General features: G+C 42.2%; 1 protein-coding gene across 1 annotated transcript; it reads right to left on the bottom strand.

Moving 5' to 3' along the window:
• Positions 1 to 525: 525 nt before the first annotated feature.
• DHRS3 (dehydrogenase/reductase 3) lies at positions 526 to 25,933 on the bottom strand. The gene is made up of 6 exons (XM_032201364.1): positions 25,654 to 25,933; positions 4,594 to 4,737; positions 4,203 to 4,322; positions 3,190 to 3,428; positions 2,056 to 2,181; positions 526 to 1,322 (listed from the first exon to the last, which is right to left on the bottom strand). The coding sequence occupies exons 1-6, from the start codon at positions 25,846 to 25,848 to the stop codon at positions 1,238 to 1,240; spliced, it is 909 nt and encodes a 302-aa protein (XP_032057255.1). The 5' UTR covers positions 25,849 to 25,933; the 3' UTR covers positions 526 to 1,237.
• Positions 25,934 to 27,902: the final 1,969 nt, after the last annotated feature.

Here is a 27,902-nt window from a genome sequence, read left to right as displayed (position 1 = left end):
CCTAGTGTTGCACGCTGCATCTGGCACAGGAATGCGGTGTTGCTCTTACTGGGCTGTCAAAGAGAGTATATCATTACAAAAATAAATAATGTCTAGCTGCTTCTGGCATTTCAGTCCAAGCAATAGTTATCACTTTTGGCTGATTATCACTTTTGACTGATCAGTGCCCGATTCAATGTCCCTAAAAAACAATGGGTATATTCCCAGTTGAATTCAACGTGCATTTAATCAGATCTTTGCTAACTGTGCTTCCAAACTTCACATTTCATGAGCACTACAGTACTCTCTCTTCTGTTTTCAGAGAATTACTCCACTTATTTCATTGTGCAGATTGATACAATGGATTTTACTCTCTACGGATTGTCAGTGAATGTGTGTTTGTACAAGCAGGCTCTAGCTGTAGTTCTAGATTTAGTGCATCCCCAATGTGATGCTGCCTACATGCGTGGCAATCTGGGATTAATGCTAAAAATATATATATATTTTCATCATAAATGAACAAAAACATTCAGAAAGACAACTAAATTTCATATATGAGCTCATTGATGGAATCTTCCACTATTCAAACTGTATGTTCTCCTGACTGAGCATCCCCCTGCAGCCCTCACAGGTGCTGTAAGACAGGTTTCCCAAACACAGAACAGTCCTTCAGAGGGAAGATCTGGGTGGCCTTTAACAAAGAAAACAGCAGTTTGCTCCACAGCTTGCTCCTTCCTTGACATGAGCTGGGAACAGCTTCATCAATGTAAAGTGAAGGAAGGGAAAGAAGCTTCCATTAAATGTCCATAACTTGTAGTTCTTCAAACTATTTTTTAAGTTTCCCATTCAAAAAGCTGAAATGAAATCATAATCAATTTGCAATTGCAGTTCCTTTGAAGAGAATGTATAAAGTCTGGGCTGTGATGTGCTGCCTCTCAGCTGAGACAGATTACAGACACTTTAAAAACAAAAATTACATCTTAAACCTATGAGTAGATTTAACAATTGAACTCTTAAGAATTAAACATAATATAAACTTTTCAAGCTTTTGTTTTTTCTTTCCAAGGGTCCATAGTCTAGTCATTCAATCCTGTGCAAAGGTCATGTTACTATGGATATGACCTGCAAGAAATGTGTTGCCTCAAAGCAGCGCAAGTCACATGAACAGGCTAAAAGCCAAGACTGCTGATTCACAGTCTTGTCAGGATTTTCATGCTTGTGTTGGTTTCACTGAAGAATAGTCCTTCCATCACCAAGTCTATGTTCGCCCTTTAAAAGTGTTCATGCAGGTGTAGCTTCCAGAAAACTTGTGGATTTCTTCAAGTGCTGCCTGAGGGAGAATGCTGCAGGAGAAACAGAAAGAAAATAAGCAGACCAGACAAACCTTTTAGTCTACTCCAAAAAGAGGAGGTGTAAATATGTACATATGTTTTTCCTGTTCAGCATGCAGTATTGTAATTATTTTTGACAGAAATCACAATGTCTTACTTCAGTTCCTGACCAAAACAGGTTTTGCAAAGACTTGCGTGGAAACAAGTTTTTAAATGTATTTTGTATTCAGTTGTATCGGGATATAAAGTTATGACTTTCTTTCCTTAGGCACTTTAAAATTCCTTTCCTAATCATATAGAAAAATATTTTTGACAGTTTCACGGCTTTAACAATGTTCTCTAAATACAGCTGTGATATACGTACTTTATTGTACAGAAATCCTTTACAATACAAAGCACAGAGTCCAAAGAGCGGCTTACTAAATCAAAATCAACTCGATGCATGTGTTAGTTGTTAAGAAATTTCCCAGATATCAGTTCCAACCTCAGGAAACAGAATTTTGGGAGTGAAACTCATTTCTTAAAGGCGGTACTTTATGAAACAGGTAAAGGAAGAAAATCTGCCATAAGAACCTCATCAAGTTTTCCCTCTTTTGCTTCTATGACTCTCCTGGGAACGGATGAACTGGTCTGATCCTGACTATCAGGTAACAGTCAAACTGAGGTTTGCCTTGGTGGACAGCAAGGATTGTAAGCCAATCTTGCCTGACTAGCAAGGCTATTGCTGGGCAAGGGAAATACTTACCTTTTTAGGATGACAAGAACATGCATTGTCCATGGAAGGAGCAGGAAGGCTTGATTCATCTGCACGGCTTCTACTGTCCTCCTAGCCACAGTCTCTGGCTTGAGAGGAGGAAAAAGATTAGGGAACCTGAATAAATAAAGTAAAAAATAAAATAATTATTTGTTAACCAAACTCCTTTAAGATATCACTGTCCAAGTCCTGTTATTCACTGAGTTTTCTTTGGCTACTGGCATTCAGACATCCCCCAAAGCAGGCTGGAAGTAGCAGAAAAGCGTATGAGGTACTGTTCCAACCTGTACTACTGAGTTAGCTAAATAGTTAAGGAATGTGCATGTTGGTGCCTTTAGGATGAAGTGGCAGAGAGTATTCAGGACCTTGACTCAGAGACTTTCTTAAATTGTCTGCAAACCAAGGCCAAATGCTGTCTCTTCAGTGTTGGTGTTCTTCCTCTCTGCTGCTCTTAGCTTGGTTCAAATTCTTGACAGGTGAAAGACAAGTGAGTTTTTTCCCTCCTTGCTTTTAGTACCAAACATAAGGCTTTTCCTGGCTCCTATAGTGGCTTGACACTGCATACTTCCTTGACTAAGAGAGCACAAACTAATAGGTTATTTTGCTGATTGTAAAAGATTAATTTGGTCAGCCTTCTTTTTTTTTTTTTTTAAATTTAGCTTGGTCTCTTAGAGCTAAAAAGGAGGTAGTGACAGCCCTTCTTCAGTAAATGGATCTCATTCCGTTTAATGGGAAAGAATTGAGTATTTCAGTGGATAAAGAAGGAATTTGTACTGTTAATTCTCAAGTAATTTGTAGACTGCTCCTTTTTGAATGACCTCAGTTTTCAGATTGCCTACCCTCCCTCTCTAGTGGCTGCAAATGGCTTAAATACACCCAGAGAAAAATAGCTTTCAGATTTCTTGGTAGAAGCAAATGCCTCACACAGTACAGGCAAGCTGTACGAATATGCCAGCAAACTGAGGGAACCAGTCTGATGAGTCCCAGGTGGCCTAGAGTGACCCTCTGTTCCCAGGCAGCCAAATGAGACATCAAATTCTCTTAACTAAATGAAGCATTAATTAGGAGTGTATTCTGATGATTCATTTAAAATGAGATGCTTTATTCTAGTTCCCCTGGACTGACCTGATTCTCATGCCCTGAAACATCTCTGTGCTCGTGTGGAAGGGCAGGACTGTTGTGGCATTCACTCCAGGACAGTCTAGCAGCCCCAAGGTCAGGCTCTCCATAAAGGCAAAGGACGAGGCTTTGGAGGTGCAATAGTCAATGGCACCAGGGATGGCTGACAAGGCTAGGACAGAGTTCAAGCAAACAATGTGTCCATTCTGCAACTCCAGCATCCTTGGCAGGAATGCTTTGGTGGTCTGAAGAACAACACAGGAAGAAAAAAAAAAAAAAAAAAGGTTTGCTCAGCAGAGATACAACAAAAACAATACTTAGTTACTGAAAAAATAAGGTGACAAAGAGACACGTTAAACTGCACTGTCTGTTAAGTTAGGAAAGGAGTGGGAGACGGCCTTGTTGCCTTGCATTCTCTGTAAGCTTTTAAACAGGCAAAGTTTGCATAGAAAAACAACAGAATTTTTCTAGAGCAGATGTAAGCAGTGCCCACAGATAAAGGCCACAAACAGAATGCGCTTTGTATTTTAAAAACATCTTGTGGAGGATAAAGTCTTCAGTGAAGTGGTGAAATCACAAGAAGCTATTTTTTTTAATTACTATTATCTAATTCAGAATGGAATGAGTTTCCTTCCCAAAGCAAGGCAGTCTCATGCTCCTCTCATGCTCCATAGACAACTCTCCTCTGTGACCTCAGGATTTCTCAAAAGACATCAGATATTTTGCTGGAAATCACAGAACAGGGATACAAGAGCTTCAAATGCTATGCCACTGGAAGCTTTTAATGTGATATTTTGGAAGTAGCTGAAATCCATTTGAGAGAACCTGTCAAACTAAATTTTTCTTTAGACTTCTTTCCTCTGGCCTTTGCCCCTCATACTGTGTTTCCTGCTTCCATGTCAGACTGATTTTACCAAGCATCATTTAGAAAGACCTTGTAGCAGCCACGTGTTTACTGGCTGTTATCTGTCACTCTCATTCCCAAGTCTGAATACATGAGATACAAGAGCTTATCTTACCCAGAACTGTCCCAGGGTGTTTATATGTTGTGATTTGAGCAGTGCATCGTCATCGCTGTCCATCAGGCTTTTACCATGGACCACAGCAGCATTGTTCACTAGGATAGTGATATCACCCACCTGCAAAAAAACACACGACTTATTATAACTAATGTCTCTCCTCACAGATTAGCAGTTACTATTATATCTGAATACATTCTTATTTTATAGCTTTTGGCATTTTTGCCTGGAGGCTGTGTAAACCCTCTGAATCACTTAAAACAGGTAGCTAGACTTTGTACAATATCATCTGGAGGGCTACATTTCTTTTTAGCAAGTACAACGTTTTTCCTCATCAAAGATGAGGAATTACTAAATTCTGCCTACACACACAGTTTCCACACACACTAACCTTCTCCCGCACAGCTTTGGCTTGCCGATAGACCTCCTCTCGGTTTCCTACATCACAGATGAAATAATGGCACTCTGTCCCCATCATCCTGATTTCCTCTGTGGTCTCCTTCAGGCATTTCTCAGTTCGACCCCACAGGATGATCTGCAGCAAAAAACTTTTGTTAGAGCCAAACTGCTTCAAATTTGAAATAATTAAAACATGCTTCTAACTTCAACAGTTCGATGAACATCTTTGATGTGTTTTCACTGCCAGTCCCTGTCGCATTGTTTCATTTAAGACTAACAATGACTTTGTATTACATGGAGGCAGGACTTTGGTATGGTGATGGAAGATGAATCCCACTGTTGATCCTCTGTTTACAGGTTGTTTACAAGCATCACAATAGCTACAACAAAAAAAATCAAATCTTTTGCCAAACACCACAAATATACAAAACACTTGGCAAATTTTCTCTGTCATGAACTTTCATATCTATCCCCGTTTTTGCTAGACATGCACATACACAGAAAGGTAACTTCTAATGCTAAAATAACTGACCTTCCTGTATATCTGGTAGGTTTTCTGCTTCTACATATGGAGATAACATCTGCTCTGCAGTAAAACATTTTTTTTCAGCACATGATAGGTAACAATTTGCAATGCTGACTGCTTGCAGGCTGGTGTCCTAGCTGCACTTTAAACAAGAGGTTTGTGATAATCCAAACATTTAAATGAGAGATTTCAAGCATTCATTTATTTTGTAACTAATACACATAAGATTTCATTTGCTATTCCCAAACACTGTAAAACATACAATAGTTCCTGTACAAAGAACAATAGCGGATATCCAAGGAAATAAGACGTTCAAATTGTATAGCGTGGATTTGGTGTATAAGGAAGACATAACTAATGCACTACCACAGAAGTCAGAAATAACCTGAAATGTTACCAGGTTCATTAACTGTCACTTTGGGGTTTTACCTAGTATGATTTTTCCAAGTGAGACAACAAGGTTTGTCTCAAGTATAAAACGGTGCTTCCCCCACTATTTTTAAACAATTAATCTGCAGCTAAACAGATTTAACCAAGTTATTTTTTCCTAGTGCATGTAACGTTTTCTATTTCTTTTAAAGCTGAAAAAGAATATAATTCCATCTTGATTACCTATGACATCAACATATGAGTCAACCTATCCTTTTTGCTCTTCAAGCTGCAGCCTTCTCAGTATTCATCATGTTATGAATGGTTGGTCACTTGTCATTCTGCAAAAATAAACTCCCGAATGGAGTCTGTTACCAGAATAATCTAACTGCTCTGTGATTCGAACAGCAGGATCCAAAAGAGAAAGAACAAAAGACGGCTACTGCTCACAACTGCAATTTAGGACAATGTAGTTTTTTTTCACAGTAGGTCACATTCATAATGCTAAAATGCTATTTAGTACTATAAATAAGGATATTCACATAACCAAATGCAGGTTTACTCTGATCAGGGGACTGGGAAAATGGACCTCAAAAATGGAAAGTTTTGTTGCTCTCTGAATGGGGTTATTTCCAGGCAGTGGCCTAATCACGTGTGATCCAGGATTACAGTCATTTCCTACACCACTGGGTACTGAGCATGAATCTGACTGTTATACTGATTTTTATGGTTAAAAATAAGTACACTTAAAACTTTAAAGATTGAATAATCTTTAAGGTTTCCAAAAGTTGAAAGAACAGTGGAAAAAAAGTCTAAATTACATCACTGCTTATAACCAAATCCCTACAATTAACTTAATAACAGCAGAATAAGCATAAAAAATTAGGACCTACGGTGTTCCCTTCCCACAATGAATCCCTTGCAGAAAGCTTTAACATGCTTATTTTTAAGGACTAGTTAAGCCTATCTCATAACTGGTACTAAAACTAATCTCTGACAGGGTCAACGAGCTCTTCCAGTACAACTAAGCAAGGCTGAAACCCAAAAACCTTTAGCAAAACTAAAGCCTCATTCCATTTCCTAAGTGAGTTAAATTTACAACAAACCCCACTTGTAAATCATTGATGCATCTATAAACACACCAAAGAACTAGTGAGTTGGTTCACCAGAAATGTCAGAGCAAGGATAATTATGCCAGAGCCATTTCAAGGGAAACCTTAACTCAGATGATCTCATTTTCAAGGGAAAAGCTGTGTCCAGACTAAAAAGCTGTAAGAAAGCATATAGCTAAAAATTTGGCTTGTGCACTGCCCTGTCTTCGAAAGCCTCAATATATCACCACTGGCCATCGGGCTTTGGCATCTACACAAAGCTTGTAAAACCAAAGACTGTTTACATGCTCCTGCGCTCAGAGCTAGACTGGGTGATGTTTTGTATGCCTACTCTGCAGACTTCAAGGGAAATCAAGAACGTGTGAGAAATTTCACAAGCTTTCAGGAAATATTTACAAAATACTGTTCAACTGTAACTGTAACTGCACACAGTCACTTGCTCTCTTTCACAACCTACATCTCTGTGGAAAGGGGAGGAGAAACACTACAAACTGTCAACACAGGCATCGAGTTTGATGTGCAGCCTTTGTATCAGTGTGGACCTCAGCCCCTCAGCAGGATTGGATCAGTTCAGTGCAGCCCCAGCGAAATCTACTGCCAAGCTGAAGAGTGATGGAAGGTAGGGCAGGAAGAAGGGAGGGGAGTAACAAGGTATCAGACAAGGGGAGTAAATACGGCAAGAAATGGACCTCACATACCCAGCACTCCAGGCTTTCCCACTGCTATTGCAAAATAAAAAGTAGGTCCCTCACTCTTCACTTTCATCTGTTTCAAACATCCGCACAGCCCCTGCTCCCCAGAGCTGCCACTGATGCATTGAACGTCAGGAAACATACATGGAAGAACAGTTAAGCAAAGGATGACCTGTCAAAGGAACATCTGTCTGTGATGCAACTCTTGGACATAACGTTTTTTATGCCCCAACAGTTACTTGGGGACCTCTAATATCCTACAGGCAACTCTTGCAAGGTAACCCCATTAAAGTTTGGGCCATCTGGGGGAGACAATTTGCTGGTTATCCTGCTGACAGCATGAACGTCAGGACTGATCTTTTTTCCATGGGAAGTTTTCATGTCCTTGATACTGTTCACACTCAGGTGAAGGCTTCAGCCTGCGTAAGAGACAAACAGTAAATAAAAGACCATTCTTTTGGGGGAGGTGAAAGTTCCCTAACGACACAGTGGGAAGCGAGGTTTCCTGCCGTCATTTCTGCTACTTTTTACAGGCGTATAAAACTCAAAACTCAGTACAACATGCTTTCGGTCCAAATTCAAGCTTGAATGCTCCTACAAGATCATACGAGACTTTCAATTTCTTCCTTACACCTAATTCTTACAAATTAAACTGGCAAGGGCTTCACTTTCTGGTCTCCTAGGATTTCAGGCTTTACAGAGAGACAAGACTTTTAGTGGCTGCATTAGCTTCACAGTTGGGGTTTCTTTTGCTCCCCAACTCTACCTTTACAGAGAGCTTTGGCTAGGGTTTCTGTGCAGGCAATATTTCTGTCTTGTTTTCTTGCTTGCCACAGTTTCACCACTGTTTGTGTAGGTCCTCAGCCTCTTTTAGGTCCTGTGGACTAAGCCCTCTGGTCTCCTGAATTCACCTCCTTCTGCAGGATCTGCCATTTGACAATTTGCTCTCTGGCACTGGTGAAATTGTGTTATTTGTAACATTCTCACTAAGCCACTCAACTAAACAGCTTAAGAGTCGGATCACTCGTGTTCTCAATGCCACTGAACAACAAGTTTTGCTTGCTGTTGAGCAGATGAATGGTTGTGGGGCTGGGACTGGTTTGCTCTGGCCTGCATGCTCCGGCTCTGTGCTGTTGACATTTCGCTTCCCTTTACACTCACTGCATCCTTTGCTCAGCCAACATCAAAAAAAGCTATGGTTTACCTTTATCCTGCCCTACTTAGGATTTGAGGGCTCTGCATTTGTAAGGAGTCTAAACAGCAGTTTAAGAAAAGGTCCATTTTAGTAGGAAGCAGTTTAAAAACATGGACATGGGTCTAAGAGTCCACTCCGTGTCCCCGTTCCTTTTTAATTTTAAGTTGGCAGTAAGCGTGTCTTGACTGGAGGCTTAGTCCTGGGTGGAATGAGTCTTACAGACACAGAAGTTCCTGTCTGGGAGAGAGAAAAATGCAGAGGTATAAAGGAGAAGAGACACAGCACTGCTTATTGCACACAGCCTGTCAGGACATCGCACAGTCACCCATTTACGGTAATTTAATGGTGGATGGAGGAATATTTAATCTGTGCCTCGGAGAAGTTCTTGGACAGATAGCTTTCCGCCCTGGAAAGAATCCAGCCACCATTTCTTCTCCCCCTTCATCTCGTCACCCTCTCCTGCCTGCCCCTCCCTGCCGCCCCAGACACGCTCTCCTTTCAAAAAGTTACTGACCAGAAAATTGGGGAGGGCAGCGGCCCAGCGAGGCGGCTAATCCCTGCTGCGGCCGGCCCGCTGCGAGCCTCCTGCCCTGCTCTTACCTCCGGCTGACCCCGGCTGGCAGTCGGGGCGGCAGGTGGAGTGTGAAAGCCATCGCCCCCGTGCCAGGCTGCCAGCAAGAGGCGGCCCGAGCAGGGCAGGAGTCTTCCCACCACTGGGCATGTGAAGTAAAGAGATTTATGGTGCCTGAGGACCTTAACGCGCCTTCCCCTTCGCGCTACCCCGAGAGCAGTAGCGGCTGTGACAGCGCGGTTTACTGCGGAGTTTCCCCAGGATTTATTCAGGAGCAGATTTTGCAAAACAAAACTTATCTCTTTATCTTCTCCCCTCTGGCAAGTCAGAGCAGTCCTTATCTGGCCTCAGGAAAATCATTTCAGCCAGAGTGGCAGGCTTGTAGACGCTGCACCCTCTGCTCCCAGAGGACTCGTTTAACTCTGGGCTTAATCTGCTAATGAGACATGCCCTGAGGTCAGAGGGGAGCCAAAAGGAAGGTGTCAGCTGCTGCTGGACTAAGGCAAGACTTTCTAACAGAGGCCAGCGCTGGCTACATGCCAAAACCCCCAAACCTGGCCACAGGTTTCAATCCTTACCTTTCACCAAAAAGGAAGTCTGCAGGAGTTATGCTTTTGACCGCCACAGAATCAGATAAGGCCACTAATTTATATACACAGGTCTCAACTGAAGCTGTTATCAACCCTAATATGCTTGTGTGTTCTGTGCTCCCAGAGTCTCAGGTATTTTATTAGCGCATGAGATAAAGTAAGAGTTAATTTTATCTCATTTACAAAGCTATTTAACTTGTTTGGTCCAATCTTACTGCTAGCGTAAGTCAAGAACAACAGCAGAGGAATGTTGCCCTCTAACATCTTCAATTAATTTGGCACGGTGTCTACAGCAGACATGCTGGTCTGGACTTTGCACCTCCAGTGAACTAGACCAGTGCTGGAAGGTGTCCCACAACAAAAGCTGTTCTGAAACTCAGCGTGTGCCACTTCTTGACACTCGGGATTATCAGGACTGTATTTTAGAACAGAATTGTTCACCACAGGTCTTTTAAAACACAGCAACAAGCATAGTGATTAGGAGATATAACCCCCCAGCCAAAAGCGTCTGCAGTTCTTGAATCATGAAGCAATTGTCTGTATCAGCTTGCAGGCACTGAAAGATGAAAGTGTTGCAGAGAGACAGAAGTGCCCTTCCTGCCTGATCTCATTACTGCTGCCTGCACTAATCAGCCACTGCTCCTTGCCACAGATCAGCAGATAGGAAGTACTGGGTAGGTCAACACATTTCGTTCCCTTTCAACCTCCTTCCTAGGCCAGGGAAACAGAAGTTGCTCTGTTGACTTGGTATCTGTAATTGCACAGACCTTTGTTCAAACGAATGCCTTTCTGCATCCAACACCGACAGTTCCTGCGTACTTTTAGGAAGTACAAAGTGTAGATAATCCACTGAACTATGTCAGTCTTATCCCCGTGTATTTACAAAGCCTGTTAGTACTAACTCACGGTTGGTCCTCCCAAGACGTGCATTCTGGTGTATTCCATAATTCTGGCAGAATTTTGTGTAGCATGAGCACAGGAGGCTAAATCCCACAGCCTCAAAAGTGCTGCTGGGTTCTGCTTGTCAATGGCATCAGGGTTTTCTCCTCCACCCCTTCCCCTCTCTTGCCCCCAGGGCAAAGTCAGACAAGTTATTTCAGGAGTCCTTCATGGGAGAGGCATGCTAAAGACAGATTACTGAAAGAGTGAAAGGTGTGGCCGTTCAGTGGGAAAAGCCAATCTTTGCTTTAGAAAGGAAAAAAAGAACCTTTTGATGCCTGAAGTAGGTCAAAATACTTAACCCAGCTCCTTAGTGACACTTGTATAAAAATAAGCAAACAAAGCAGGCCAGTGGCAAAATTTTCTCAATTCCCACAGTGGAAAGTGAATATCAAAGCCGCAAGGGACTGGCATAAGAAAGATTACAGGTAAGCACGGTGGTATCAGAAGAGTAAGCCCGTTTAACTAGTTTACACACAAGCATTTCTAGATTAGTATTTACAAGTTATAAAGACATCAGACTACAGTAATTTAATTTAAATTTAACCCTGCCAACAACACACAGTCTTTATTATAAACTGCTTTGAGTTAAGGCCAGGAGTAACATAGAATAATGAGGATAAAATTTAGATCCACAGAGACTTCAGAAGGAGACTAAAAAAGTGAATTCCAGTTCCTTCAGTCTAGAGTCAGAACTTTTATTACTTTATATTTTGACTTAGCACTCAATGGGATTAACATCATTCCCCTAAAGCAATGTCAATTTCAACTATACCCCAGTCGCCCCTTTCTCTTCCTCTGCAGAAAGCAAAGCAGCACCTAAAAAGTCACAGAAAAGTATGTAAACACCTGTCTCCTATTCAGCAGAGGCCTTCCTTGGAAAGAGAAGTTTTCATAATCTGTCTGCAAACAGGCATTTAAGACCAGCTCCTTCTAAAGAAGTGAACAAATGCCTACTGTTCTCACACTCAGGACTATTTAAGGACAGGTGGCCCCATGCTGACTTTTTTCCAGTGGTTTTTCCAATTGCTTTCGTCTGCAACATGAACTGCGTCTCCAGACTGCCTTGGGAGCAACACTTCTCAGCTCTGCAGTACAGAGCAGTTGAGGAAGGGGAAGGGTTAGGGTTGTTTGCAAGAAGAGGTCACGCAGGAGTCAGCCTTTACAATCCTATTAACGCTGGGACAGGGTCAAACGGAGTGCACGTTCCAACAAAAGCACCAAGTGGCCACAAGCTGTCACCCTGCAAAGGTTCATGGAGGCATTTGGGGGGGGGAAAAACGACAGATTTTTAATGGTGAATGTCTGCCACACCATGTGTTAGAACCGGCCTCTGCTCCAGGGAACCAAAGCACACAAAGAAATATCCAGCAATAAAATCCTCTGGCTGCAAAGCAGAAAGAAGTGGCACATCTGGGGGCTGCAGAGAGGGGCAAGGTTTTAAAAGTTATGCATTTGAGCTAAGGCTTTACAAATAGCTACCAACAGAACACAAGGCTCTGTCCTGTGAAAATACCAAGTGTGCTGCCGCCTCCAGTCGCCTGGCATGCCACCCCTATAATCCAGGTTCATATAAAAATGTCCACAGAGACCGCAGGAAATTGTGGGAAGGGTAAACACGCAGGTGCAGAAAGCCCTTTTGTACCGCAAGGACAGCAGACAGGATGAAGCGACAGGAAGTCAGTAAATGACATTTCAAAGGAAAAAAAGAAATTTCTAAGTCTGCTTGACAAAAATGCCACGGTCTGCTGTTTCCATGCTTTCCATCCAAAATTCTGCATTATTATTCATACTTACTGCACATAACTCTCAGTGTAAAGAGTTCTTCACATGTGGCAGGTCTAATGTGCATGTAATACAGTTAACCATTTACAAAGCTGTGTTGGCACTGAAGGGGAAGAGTGTTTGTTTTTGTAAAGTCAAAAACAACTAGAAGTTTGGAGGACAGGGAAGCGTTGTAAGTAAGGGACGTGCAGTTAAGAACTTGGATCCAATTCAGTATTATTTCCACCACCTTGACTGGGTGAAAGTAATTCCTCAAATTGCCCGGTTCAATCAACAGCCGACCGAAAGGTCTGCTACCTCTTAACTAACACATTGGAAAAAATAAGACCTAACACAGATTTATGGAAAACAAGAATTAAAGAGCTACAAACTAGGGGCCAACAGAACTGGATCATTTTTTAAAGAGTATGCCTTTATGTTTGGGAAATGATTTCTATTCTATAATGGATTGCCAAATCTTGAAGTGTTTCAGCTTCTAGTGCAGAAAGTTGGCTGCTGCATCACCACCACCTTTGAAACTGCACTCAGACTCCCAGGGCCAGTCCCTGGATCGGTTACCCTTGAACACCACCTCAGAGAGTGAAAAAAGTTAGCTTTAATTCAGAGCATCTGCTCCAGAACACTGCTGGATGAAGTGGAGGGACGTTTACTCCACGTTGTTCAGCAGTTCTGTGATGTGTCATCATGGTCCTCTTACAAGCAAAGGGACTTTGTATTTTGCTGTGCTGTCACATTAGCAGAATCCCAAAATAAAGTGGACAAAATGGTAAACGGATTGGAAGCTCTGATGGACAAGGAAAGCCACACGGAATGTTTAAAACCAGAAGAAGACACAGCTGGACAGAAAATCCCAGCTCCTGTATGAATATCACTGAAAAGAAAGACTAGGGGAAGTTTTTGAAGTTATTAAACTTAAGGAATGCTTGCCATGAAAACAGACATGGAAACCTACGGATGAATAACATTTCTAATACCGTCATTATAAACTATCCTCCAGAAAGGCCTAAAATGTGCTCCAGGTCATCCACATGCATAACATGATGCAGCTTGACTAAAAAAATAATTTCTCCCATAAGGCTACAGGAGAAGTACTGGGAGTTAAAATACCTACATTAAACCCATTTATAATCAGGATGCTAGGAACAGCTCCAGACAAGCTCCCCTACAAGTCTCCTTTCTTTGTCTCCAAAAAAAAACGACAGTTGTTACCATTTCAAAACTATACAAAAGCTGTCAAAAGGATTATAAGTACTTATTATTCAAAGAAATATGGGCTACTGCTTAGAAGAAAGCTCAGTAATTAAACGCTTAACTGGTTTCCCATCTTTTTCTGTATGTTCCAAAATGTTATTTTTTAATGGTGCCTGTTGCTATGCAACAGGGCAGAATTTCTAAAATCTACTCATCTGTTGTTTCTGTTGGCTGTTATCAGGATCCATTTAACTCTCTCAGCCTATTAAGCCCAGGAAGATGGGAACCAGCAGGTTATAAGCTCCCAGGGCATGCATCCCCCACAGGGGTGCACAGTGGCTCAAGGGGTCTTTCACTGGCGATACCAATCCCCTCAATCCACAGCAAAGATGAAGGAGCAGTTACCCTGCTTATAAGAAGAATATGAAACCCAGCACAGCTCTAGCTAAATAAAATGGGATCTAAATATAGAATCAAAATTCACGATAATTACTTCTACCCAGAACTGATCGAAGCAACTCTGATCAGACTTCTCTACAACGACGAGTATTAAATTAAAGGGGCTGGTCAGGCAATCCCAAATCAAGCTCTAGCATATTAACAAGTTACTGCTCCCTCGAAGTTTCCGTCCTTTGGATGTGCTTGCCTGTCGCATGCATGTTTTTTAGGCTACTGCAATGTAAAATAAAGTTAATTCACTTGAATGTGGACATAAAATCAATTAAACTACCAAAGAACATGAGATAAGCTTTACTTTCCAGTAAAATACACTACACAAATTAACCTGGCTGGTGATTAAGGGGTCAATGATATAACAGGGAGATGTGATAACCCCTCAATGTGTTCCAACTCAACCACAAGCAGAGCTCTGTGCTCATAAGGGTTTTCTACCCACCAACAGCCTGCAGAGCACAGAGGATCTGCAAACTATTTCTATGAAGTATCTGAAATGTAGCCCCAAAAAACAGCCCGATATGGGGCAGACAGACAAACGTGCCCCATAGAATGATCCTTACTTCCACTGCAAAATATTTAGAGGCACACAAAAAGACTACACTAATTGGATGAACTGACCGCAAAGGACTGATCTGCAGGAGTGGTGACTGACAGCGCTCTCCAGGCCCATCAGTGAGAGATCTAGAAGGTTTGTCACTGCTGAGATTGCACTTAGAAGTCTAAAGCCTGAAACAAATAACCAGACCTGGCCTAAATCTGTGCATCAAAAGCAAACAGAAGGATTTTAACTGTTTTTCTGGATTTTAGTGACTAAAGAAGCCATCCTCACTTCAGGTATTGCAGAATAATTCATCCTAATTGTACTGACTCCCTTTGAAATGGATCTTTTTCGTTCTATAACGAGCAATCTGATTATTTAGTTGCACTGAATTTTAATGACAATATGATGTACTGTTCTTGTCACATAATTTCAGCGGCTAAGAATTTCCTATTTTTCATTTCCCCTCTTAAGTCAGACAGGAAGAGGAACTAAAATTGCCTTACAGAAGTAGAATGCTTTTCTAAATCTCTGATTCTGCAAAAACGCTGGCCTAAAATAAGATAATGTCAGTGGCCAAACCCATCAGCACAGCACTTCCTCTGTGTGAGTGGTAAACAAGTGCAATGATGTCAGGAGGAGCTGGCTGACCCACTGCTGAACTCGGGCTGCAAAGCGATGCAAGGTGCCAGATCACTGCGCACAGACTTACCCACACACACATACACACGCGTGCACAGGAGCACAGGAGGTGTCAACAGAGCAATCTGCAATGGTTACACGTCAGCTAGGGAAAGGAAACCCCAAAAAACAAACCAACCCACAAACAACACCCCCCTTTCAAAACAAAAACCAACTCCTTCGATGGCCAAGCATTTTGCTTCCAGAGAGGCAAATCTCTTGCTTCCATGAAGCACACATTCAAACACAAATACAATCCAGACAATCTCTAAAGCGCCCAGCTTAAAATCAAATACCAAGCAACACAAGGAACACTCCAAAGCATTGCACAATCAGCGTATCTCAAAACCCAACTCAAACAGCTCACTTCAGGGAGACAGGACTCCCGTGTGTCCCAAGAGTCTTGGAAATGCTCTTACATCACTTCTGACAGCTCGCTGTGGTCAGAGCCAGCCCTGGTCTCTTACTGCTTTGGGAAAGAAGTATTTGTACCAGCTGGATGTCTTTAATATTCTGCCTGGAAGCATGACCTCTTTAAGGCAGTAAGCTGCGTTGCGTCCTCACTGGTAAGTTTGTTTCAGGAGGTAGGACACAGGGAATTTGAGTTTGCAGTCGATGTAAATCCAAGCTGCTAAAAGGCGACCTCGGGGTTTCCTGTTCCCTCTCCGAACAACGACAGCCAAGTCTCTCCCAGTGCATGTGCTGATCACAGAGATGAGGTGGCTCTGTTTACTACTAGCAAGGGGATTAAAATGACAGATCTAGGACAAACACCAATTTAATCTTCACATAGAAAATATCTGATTGTCTGCTTTTGTTATTGTTGATCTCTTCTTCTTTAAGGGCAATGACAGATGAACTGTGCAGTGTCTTTCCAACAACATTTTCCACTTACATAAATTTATTTTAAGTCTTGTAACATTTGAAGTTTTCCTTAAGAGTCCAGCACAACGTGTTAAATGATTATCTAAGAATTTCTGCTTTCATTTGAAGTGGTGCAAGCTTGTCCACTCCAAAGATATGAAGAAAATCTCGAAAATGTACCTTGGGTGTACCCAGAAATTCAAAGGGCAAATAGAAAGAACAAACAATTCCAATTGCTTAAAACCTCACACCTCTTCAAGCAATACATCATGATTTCTTAGTACCTCGGGATTTCTTAACTTAGGCCTAGCAACACAGAAGAGCTTTGCTGCAAGATGAAGCTTCAGGGAACACTGAAATAAGATTTTGTTCAGTGTCTCCAATGCTCACTTTCTGATCCAAGCTGGCACTCAGAGGAACTTTGCTAGCAGCTTCAGTGCAGGGCTGACAGGGAAAGAGGAATTCTCTAGAAGACAAATGCTCCCTATCAACACAACTGGTGCAAGCCGATGTCTGTGCTGGCAGGAAAACTAACTGAATGAGAAGTGAGGCTTGAACTCCACCTGCACCTATTTTAAAAGGTGCAAAAATTTTAAAATTCTCATTTACATACAGGATGAAATGTATCAGCCAGCTCATACCGAACACCACCCCACCTTTATATAGACTCTTTCTTGTGGCTAGGAAGATGCCAGACTACAGAATAATCACAGTCCCAAATCTATCCAGGCATTATTTTTATAACAACTCAACTATGTATAATTTTAAGTTGTTTAAGTGCACTCAAAGGTACGTCTGACACTGATTATATACTGAGAGGCAGGTTTATCTCACAGTCACAATGTTAAGGACTAACTGACTTCAGCAGCGCTGCATTTCTGCTTTCAAACACCACTTTATTGAGTATTGACACATTTCCTCAGGCAGTGTCAGACAACAGAAATCTCCACGTTAATCAAAATAAATGAGCTCTGTAGCACTGTGTTCAGTACATTGTAGCTAAGAAGGTGGCAACGTAAGAGTGGCTGTCCCCAGCATCCTTTCATAATTATGCATAGTTTATGGCTAAACTAATAGCATGAACAATTTAAATTAGTTACAAAGTCTGCCAAGGTACTCATCTATTCTCAAGTCTGTTAATTAGAATCAATTTTATCCCTGCTGGGATAAAGGACAAGCAACATGTATTTGACCCTTTCCCACTGGCGTCAGTGTGATCAGCCAACGCATCTGGCAGTGCCTGGCTCTGACCTGTTCAACTGCTCAGCACATTGACGTGACGCTTTGAAGAAGAGAGTCTGGGCCCAGCTAAGAAGATCTTTCTAAAAATTATGTATGTGGGACTAAGTTTCTGCTCATGGCTTCAGTAGTATGCTGTAAATCAGCAGGTTCTTGGCATACTGGCATTGCACATGCTCTCTTTGAATGCTGCTGATCTGCTTGAGGAATGGTGATCAAAATATAGTCAGAGTTTTCCAGCTTCCTTCTTCATTCATATTTTACTAACCACTACACATTCTCATCCCAAATGTCCCAGTCAGGACAGGTTTCCATAGAAGGGTAAAAAAACAAAAACAAAAACAAACATGAGATCTTTGATTCCTTCTAGACATTGCAGTCATAACGCTTTAAAATGTATGCAGGGCTTTAGGTCATTTTCTGAAAGCAAATTGCTGTACTGGACTAATTAGACATTAGCTCAACAGTATGTTTAACTCATTTTATAATGCAGTAAAAACTATCTATATATGTTAGTGCTTTAGATGGAAATAGTTTTACAAGTCTGAGTCAACTTTTTCCTAGTGTGTGCCAGACTTATGACATAAATGCAACAGGAATACACAGCAGCACACTTACAAGAGATGGAAACACACAAAGAAAGTAGGGACAACCCCCTCAGAAGTAAGATGAAAATCAGACTAATAACATCTCATCGGCCCTGAAATTCAAAACACAGCATTTTTCTTTTCTTCAATCCAAGTAAGACTGAGATTGTATACCTGGTTTATGGCTTTCAACACCTCAACTCTCATTTCAAATGTCACTGCCTCTTCTCCAAGCTTTCTATCTTTAAGGTTTTATGTTCACTTTGAAGGCCACTATCCCCATGTTAGCAACCACCCTCCACTTAGCCTCAGAGCTCCTGCTGCCACCTTTACCTCCCACCAGTACATTTTCAAAAATCATTTGTTTTCTACTGCATTGTCTACGTCTCTACGTCTCAAAAGTGTCCTAAGTGCCTGCACCTCTGCAAACATTCCCCCAAACACTCCACTGTTCCTAGGCTAATCCCACCTTAAAACCTCTGCTGATGTGATGCTTCTCCAAAAGCTTAAAAATGGTTAAACGAGTGGTGCTGAAATCACTTGGTTAAAACAACAAAAAACACTTCAGTACAGACTTCTGCATTCGTATGAAGCTGTTTGCCTTTTGGTTTATACCTCCATTGTAAATTTCTTACAGCACTGTCACAGTCCCTTTATTTTGTGGGAATTTTCATTTAACTACCTTGATCCCAATCCTTAAGCACTTTAGAATGTGGTGGATTTGGGTATGATAACATAGCACAGTCTTGCTAGGACAGTATTTCCACATGACATCACTGCATCCTGATGTGAGATGACAAGCTGTTACTCTGGCAGTTCCTCCTCTTGTTAGCATTATTTACTCTCCTTACAGCATGCTCAGTAACAAAAGACAGGTATGTTCTAAACCGTGAACTAAAACAGCTCCAGTCAGAATGCTGCTGATGAATGAATGATGTCTGCGAAGACATCAACAGATCTGATATCTGATAAATTCTGGCTGCGCTTGCCAACAGAGACACTTATTCAGCATGTTATTCAAACTGCTGGCCTTGGCACCGGTACACATAACAGGCTTAATGCCATCTAAGCCTGGGATCTTGAAACAAGAGTTCTTCTGCCCATCCTTAAGTTCAGTCAACAAGGAAGTGAGCTGCCAACAGGAAGCCGTTAAATAAAATTGCTGTCAGTACATAATCTTTACAGAAAGAAAGCTGTTCTAGAGAATATAAAAGTAATTCAATCAAATGTGTACTCTCACAGTTTACCAAAAGCTCTAAATTAATATATTATTTTGCATGACATGGGAAAACGTTCACTCCCCAATTCTTTTCACATACTTCTGGTTACTTGTAAGTTATGACAGGCTATAATAATTCACTGTATGATTAAGTTCTTAAATTTAAATAAGATTAAAGGAACCATTAAAAAAATACGTGAAACTGTTTGATTCCCATGTTATTTATTTTTTCCAAACTACACACACAACAGGATAAATTAATTACTTAGAACCTCAGATTTGTACTACAGGTAAATGTTCTCTTTCTACTAAAATAGCTACTAAATAGAAAAATAAATCCCTTTGATGCACAATCTTTTGCACTTTGAGACATGTCAGATTGTTATTTCCGTATTTGTGCAGCCAGAACTCCTACAACGAAATTCATCAAATACATGGAGTTTCTGCCATTCTGGTATCTGCACAGCGCATAAAAAAGACCCGGTATGTGGACAGCTGCTCTGTTGACAACATTGTCTTAGCACTGGTACCTAAAAATATACATGTAAATTTTACAGTAAGCGTTTTTTCAAATTATGATACACTGGGCCAATTAAACACCTATTTGTGCAGTAGATTTGCATGCTGCAACTGCATTGGGTAAGGTACATCAAGGACTGTGTTCATTTCTTTAATAAAAATACTGAATTCATGACACCTTTAAAATGATGTTAGATCATGGTACCTGTCAAAAACAAATACGTGGTGATTAATCACAGGCTATAGAAAACCGGTTCCTCTCAGCTGTGCAATTTTGTTATTTTAAATCAGCTCCTTTCCGTATATCAGAACTGATCTCCACTTAGGTGGCCAGGTCAGGTCTGTTCATGTTCTGAACTGAGAGTGGGTTGCAAGATACGCGTCAGAGATTACTGGTAGAATGCAAGCATCGTCTTGAGGACTGGCTCAGCCACAGTGGAATTCAAAAATGACAGACAGCAAGTAGGAGGACTCACTTACTGAATTTACTCCTGCACATATCAGAAATTATACTCCTTTGTACATGACAAAAGAAAAGTTTTCTTGTTTGGAGCACCACAGCCTCTCTAGGTGGAACTCCATGGCAGATAAAAATTCTTGAGCATGAAGAATTTGATGTCACGTTCTTCTTTCTGTGAGAGCTAACACTCAAACACAGATTAGTAAAACATTTGACAGGTTCTGAAAGTGAAATCAGAGATGAACAATTGAGAATGACCAATAATTGGAGAAGTATTTAAGAACACTAAAATCCATGTGAAATACTAAAAAGCTTTTATCCTACACCTTAAAAAAGGTCTGAATGACTTTTAGCATCAATCTCAGTATTTCACCCTCACTTTGGGAGATCAGTATTACTTTCATTTCCAACTCCAGTTACAATGCAGCTAATCTTTTAAAATATACCATCAGTATATGTTACAAAAAACTTTTTTAAAAGTATATACTAATTAATACAAAGCAGGACAATGCTAAGTCAACATGACTCATAAAGACCAACGTAAAATATTCATAGAACTATAGATGCGGCTTGAGCAGACAATGCGAGAGGCACACACCATTGTAGAAAAGGATTTCAAAGTTTGCCAGATTTTCCATTACTGGGCATGCCAGGCTAAATTCTAAGACTTTGTGCCGTCTTTCTGCAATACTCTCCTCCTAGTCAGAATTTATAGCCTAAAAGCTCATTCAGCTAAAACCCTCCAATTATAAATGGCTCTCAAGCACCTGAAATTTCTATGAGGTTTTCAGTTGGGTTGAATTTAGTAGAACACAGAAGAAAACCCACTCCAGTCTTCCCTGCAGCAGTGCCAGCTTTGTGCAGCTCTCATCCCTTCCTCAGAGCTCCTTCCTCTTTTGATTTTTTCCCATCCCAACCGCAACTGCACTGAAAGAGGTTAACCCGTTCAAATCGCAAGGGGTCTTCCTAAATAAAGATATTAAGGTTTGACTTCAAAAATGTTGTGTAAGTAATGACAGAATGAACAGCCGGGATTTCAGGAGGTGAGTTGTAGCCTGATCAACACCAGGAGTGATATAAACCATATATATATATACACACACACGCATATATCCCAAAATAATCACTATGTTGTTGCGTTTGTGTCATTCTGCAGCTGCCCACCACATTGTCATCCTGTTAGAAGTACCTTGCAGACTTGCAAACATAACTGTCTAGACTCCCGTGCTGACAGAGCGAGGTCATGGCTATCAAGCAGTACATTCCATGCAAGAGCAAAGTTTCCGTTTCTTGTTTTTGTTGGTGATACTAACCCCTTGCCATCTAGTAAGGGCTCTTGTCTGTCCTGATATTCCAGACTGCTTACCTCATCCACTGCTCAAGCATGCAAGCACTTTGAGCCTTCTAGTCTTCTGCAATACAGGAAGTGAACATCCAGAGAACAAAACAGGGAAAGGAGAGATCTTTCCGTGTATTTACCAGGTCAGTTCTTGAACACTGTTGAATATGGAGAACTCTCAGCAAGGTTAATAGGAAGTGTTAGACTCTCCTCTGCAGCAGCATCACCCTAACAAGGCTAGGGCTGCCCTATCCACCTGGTATTTTGGAGACATGTCTCTTGTCAAAACACCCTTGATTCATCAAGAAGGCAAACAAGTCACAGCTGGAGGAAAAAAATAAAGCAAAACTAGGATGACAAAATATACATACTTTGGAAGAAACCGTGATCACAGAAATGATCACAAAGAAACAGCAGGAAAGCTCTGCTGAGATTGCTTGTAGATACGCTACTGAAGATCCATATTGCTTATTGCTAAGCCCAGAGCATTAGGTGTAACTAAAAAGACTAATGAAAATCAGTGACATTTGGCCATTCCCCCCACAGGAAAGGCCAAAGTTAGTCTTCCAAAGTCACTGCCAGATAACCTTGAACACTAAAATATATACTAGAGTTGGGGAATGTGTTTCTATCTTACAATTACATCTTCTTTCAGTACATTTTATTAGATTTCGGTAACATTTAATAACAAAGAATGCCTAAGAACCAAGCATCTCTTTCCTGTTCAGTCAGACCTCAAATTAAACCATCTGTGAACAAAATAAGTTAAAATTACTAGGAAAAAATTTAGACATCAAGGAAATGCCCTAAAAAAAGAACTGACAATGAGCAAGACATACAGATGACATACAAAAGACATACAAATCAAAACTTCATCACTGGAGATCATCAAAAACAGGGCTGACAGATCTCTGGCAAGGGCACTGTAATAGAAAATGCTGTAGGCGAAGCAAATGGCATAGAGGAACCCCAGAAGCATTTTCCAACTCTAACCATCAGTGAATGAACCCATTCAGCCCCTACATCCCTCTGACTACTCACATCTGTAACGGGCTGTTCTTCCATGCAAGAAACATTGTTCAAAGGGCCCTGTCCTCCCAATATTAACTCAGTTATACAGTATGTTCTTTGCAAAATACCGTTAATATTTGGAAGAGGATTTTTATTTCACAGGCATTATTGACCTGAACGTGAATGATCTAACGATTAAAGTCTCTCATTTCCTAAAAATTGCTGATAGTCTTAACTGAAGAAACTAGAAGATACATACTTCTATAACTGAAGAGACAACTAACACTGCTGTGTCCCTTTTTTGGCAATTTCATCGGAAAGGCCAATGAACAGCAATGAGAAAAGAAACACCACTTAAGAAGGAAATGTCTCCTAGACATTTCTCTCTTCATGTCTTATTTGTGGCACAGTGGCAGAGCAATGGAGTTAAAGAATGGGGGTGGAGAATGGGAACCAGGGTGGATTTACATGATCATGCCCAAGAGACTTCTTGTCTGCCGGCTTAAGAATTTTAGTTTCCATGCTCATCTGTCAAGCTGAAGACACACAATTTCCATTTGCCTAAACCCTTTTCTGATTTATTTCTTGACATCTTCAGGGCTTTAACTGCAAGATCAAATTTTACACTTAAAAAGTTGCAGATGTGACAATTCTTAATCCTCATGAAATACAACACTTGTCATCTTACGTAAAAACTGCTCAGATACATCTAATTCGTGATTAACAAAACAAGCTTCTGAAAAGAAAGATAGAGCAAGGTGAAATCTAATCCAGCCTAATTATCAGAGGAAATTTCATATGCTAACAGTCTCAACTAACCCATCTTTCAGAAGATTCTAATCTCAAAAATATGGTTGTATATCGCCGCCTACCTCCAAAACTCCGCCACTATGTCTGTGTGCGCAAGCGCTGTGATAACTTTTTCAAGATATACTGCACACCCACTATTAGAAACTGAATTTAAGTTACTGTTTTCATTCACCTGTAGGTAACACTATGCATGGCCTCCGAATTTTGCGCCTTGGTGGAAGCATTTTTCCAAACGTGGAATATTGTGAATATACCACCCGACAATCAGAATCTGTTACATATTATTAATTATGATCTATAATTCAAGATTTATATGTAATTATAAAACAGCTAACTGTATAAAAAGGCAAGAGAAAAATAGAATAATTAATTCTCAAAAGCCTCATTGAAAAATGACTTGCTAGCCACTTCAAGTCTTTCTCAGTTCTTTTTGATTGTCTAAGGCAAAGCAAAAAAATCAAAGATTAATGCCAAACAGAGGACTTGCATTCTGCACGGAGACTGCAATAGGCACAGAAAGTCAGGGTTGAGCACAGAAGGCAGAAAAGCAGTGAAACCTCAGAGCAAATGGAATGGAAACAACCACACTGAAGTAAAATTGTCATTGAAGATGTTGAGGAAGACAAAGATAAGCCTACTTCACTGTTGCTAGAAAGATGTGCCACTTCCAAAGTACCAGAGAGGATCACAACTTGTTGAGTACCACATTTGGCTCACAGGATAGCCATGGTTTAACTGAAAGGAGAATCTAATTCAAGTTCAGTAAGAGCAAAAAGTGAAACACCTTGATGACAGGCATGGAAAAAAAAACACAATAACAACAAAAAAAAGTTGTAAACAGTAACTAGCAATCATGCAGCATTTCATAACACCATATGAGCCAAGTACAAAGCTTCCCAAGAATAATTCTCTTGTTTATTCTTTCCTTCTAAGATACGTAAGGATTGTAGAGATAAGACATACAAATGAACTACAGTCTGTATCAGTTTACAGATCCTCATCCTCAGCTCACTAGCTCCTCTTGGCCCATGTCAGTTAGGGCTGACTACCATTGTTCAGCTTGCAGCCGAGCTGTAGCTAAGCAGCTCCTGAATTAGCTGGAGAAATGGTGGCACTTCAATACCTCAGCTTAGCATAGCAACCAACCGGGCTAAATAAATAAATAATGAAGCACGGTATTCTACCAGATAATGTAAATACACTTTCAGCAAATTGCTGGGGTCCAAAGGTCAGTCAACTTGTTTGTTCTGTCTCCAAGAATTTGTAAATCTCAACATGATGTTTAAACACAAGCATATACAAACATCAAAGTTCAATGCTGACATATTTTACGCCTCAAAGTTGTACACCAGAACAGCTCCATACAGAAACCACATATAGAAAACCATAGTGCATGTATAAAGAAGTGACAAAAGAGTATCCTAAACTAAATGACTATTTTTCTTTAAATATTCCCCCATTCTGTGTTTTTCTTCTGCTTTATTCTGTATTTGCTTCCATTCATCCTCTCTCACGTGCTGTAGTATTTATGCAGCTGTCTAATTTCACATGATTCCTCCATTCCATTACCCCTAAATGAGGGTAAAGATGAAACTTGAAAACTCAAACCTTGTTTCAGGGTATGTTTTATTTATTTATTTATTAATTATTCCCGATTGATTCATGCGTATGGGGACACCTGTAGTTATGAAAGCACAACACTTCAAGGTGAATGGCAGTTCCTGAGCTAGAGAACGGGCACGCCAGCTGCACTGACATTTCTAGGCTGCAGCACGGACTGGGTTCTCCCAGCCCTCTCCTTTCCTAAAGGAAATGTGAGAACAAACTCCCAGCTCACACTCACGCTGTGCTCTTCTTCCTCGCTGGGCCAGCATTCACCTTACCTTTGAACAGCTCGGGGCTGGCAGCAAGCAAAAACACAAGGGACTGCAGAAAGCACTTTGCACGTGGCAAACCACTGGGGTGCAGCTCAACTCCTCTCCCCCCCGTTCCCCAAAGCGGACACCCCCCGGGACGGGCAGCAGGGCCCTCCCCGTGCCCCCCTCCGGCCGGTGGGCAAGCTGCAAGGGGGGTACCCCGCGCGGGGGCCCCCTTCTCACCTTCCCGTTTTCTTAGCCGAGGTGTGGCGAGCCAGGATGCAGAGGAGGAGGATGAGGAGTGGGCGACTCGGTGAAACACGAGGCTCGGCAGCGCTACACCCAGCTCCCCTCCTTCTCCCCCTCTCAGTCCGTTTGAACGCGATCCCGGCTGGCCCCCCCCCGAGGTGGGGGGCACGGGCTGCAGCCCCCGGGCCGGAGGCTCCCCGGCAGAGCAGCAGGTGGCCGCTCGCTTCCCCCAGCCCCTTCGGGTGGATGCTCACCTTCCTGGCTCCTCGCCTCGCGAACTCCCTGGCCAGGTGGCGGCCGATGCCCCGGCCCCCGCCGGTGATGAGCACGCTCTCCCCGGACAGGTCCCGGAGCTTGGGCGGCAGCACCGCGCACACGGCAGCTTTCACCACCAAATAAACCATCTGCACGGGGAAAAGCAGCAAAGCGCCCAGCCATTTCCAAATCATCCTCTTCTTCCAGGCAAGCCAGGAAGGCAAAATTCTCTTCCAACCCTTCACAGAACCAAGTTAAGAGAGAAAGAAAACCACTACCCTTCATGCACCCCCGGGTGGGTGACAAGTCTTCGGCCCCCTTCCGAAACGTGGGGGGCAACGGATTCTTGGACTGGAAAAATCCTTCTCTTCCCCTAAAAAATCGGGGTAGGAGCAGAACAGTGCAGAAGACCGAGTCACTCCCCTGCTTCTTGATCGCTGTCCTTTGGGGTTGTCACACGCAGGTAGCACGGCTTCCTCGCTGTGTAACTGGAAGACAGTTTTTTTTTTTTAATTAAAAAGAAAAAAAAAAAAAGTAAAATTAAAAGTAACCATACATCCCTCCGTTTCAAAGGCTGTCACAAAAATCCAGTATCCAAGCGGAAGGTTTTTTTATACTTGGAAAAATAAAATAAAGCAGCCTATGTCTCCAAATTTCAGCCTGCGGTGCCTTCCAGGCAGCTCATTTCTATTCTTAGACTCAGGAAATTGCTTAAATAAGACAGAATTGCCAGGACTTTCTTTTTAAGAAAGGGTCTATTCAGGGTAAGGTTGTTGTTTTTGGTTTAATATCTATAAATATCTCCAGACGTCCTGTCCCGAGCCGGTCGCAGAGGGCGAGCTGATAACCGCCTCCCTCTGCCCCCTCTGCCGGGTTTGGCACTCGGGGAGCACAGAGCAGGAATTACGCCGTGCACTGCTTCAGCGCTGGCTCTTACTCATTTCTCCCTATTGCTCTCTCTGCCTATCACAGCCGCCGCGCCGGGGAGGTTTTATACCCCATTAAGCCTGATTGACAGTTAAAGTGTCGGGGAGATTTCACTACTGTTCCTGTGACTGGCTGGCTGTGCTCTCCCCTCCCCCAGCGCGGGCTCGGAGCCGCCACACGGCGCCCGCAGCCGGCGGGCAGGAGCTGGGGCTGGGGTCGGGGCCGGCTGTGGGTCGGAGCGGCTGTGGGTTGGGGTTGGGGTCGGGGTTGGGGTTGGGGTGGCTTTGGGACGGCTTTGGGACGGGGCTGGATGAGGTCGGGGCCGGCTGCGGCCGCAGCCCGCGCCCGCCTCTGACAGGAACCTCCTCTGTTCCTCCCTGACAGGAACGCGGCAGAGCAGGGTGCTGGGCTTTGACGGGAGCCCAGGAGGGGGGGAAAAACAACACAAAAAAAAAAAGTTTCAGGAGCGGTCAGGGTTAAGGCTGAGTTCAAAGGAGCCATCTGTGCCTTGCGAGCTCCGGGAGAGAGCTGCTTGCCCAGGTTAAGTTGGTGTTGATGGGAAAAGTTATTGCAGCCCGAGAGTGTTGGGCTGAGTCCAGCCCAGGCTGATAATCATCAACATCTATTACCACTGATGCAGTGTTTCTACGGACTGTATGACAACTCATGGGTTTTCCAAGCTGGAAGATGCTTACGTTGCTGAAAACTGGTGATTGGTACCTTCAGTAGCGGGGCAATGAAAAAAGCAGGCTCCGGCCGAAGCAGGGAGTCGTGCTTTCTCACATCAAAGGGTGTTTTTCTGCTCTCCTTTTCCAAGACTTTTGTCCAGATATGAGGGCATAGTTGCAACACAAGGTCTCCACAGCACTTTAAAACTATGTTGTAACAGGAGAAAGGGCAAAGCGTGTTGCAACCAGGTCCCCCGACTCGTTTGTTTGCACTGTTAGGCATTAGGTGGGTAAGTTATATATTTAGCTGTCCTGCTTAACCTTTTCTCAGGAGGATCTAAGTGCACGTTTGAACTGAGAGCTGCTCACTCCACAGTTACAGGTTGTGGCGGCAATCAGACATAGTCTGAAATGTCTAGATGTCAGGATGTCAGAAGATGTTCAAAGGTGTCAAACCTCACATTGCTGTCATCTCAGTCGTGCTGGGAAGAGCTTTGTTTTTATGACTGAATATGTTACTAAGAAGGTGCCCAAACGAATCCAATCCCACGTCACTTCAGGAGGTCTGAACCTATATCCACTATCCTGGGAAGCCATCTAGTGGTAAAAACTAGAATTACTGAAGGATGACAGAAGTGAAAGATTCTCAAACT

This window comes from Aythya fuligula, chromosome 21 (assembly GCF_009819795.1).
Source record: "Aythya fuligula isolate bAytFul2 chromosome 21, bAytFul2.pri, whole genome shotgun sequence".
Lineage (NCBI taxonomy): Eukaryota > Metazoa > Chordata > Aves > Anseriformes > Anatidae > Aythya > Aythya fuligula.
Note: the sequence above shows the minus strand (reverse complement) of the source record. Positions and strands in the feature narration are given on the sequence as shown.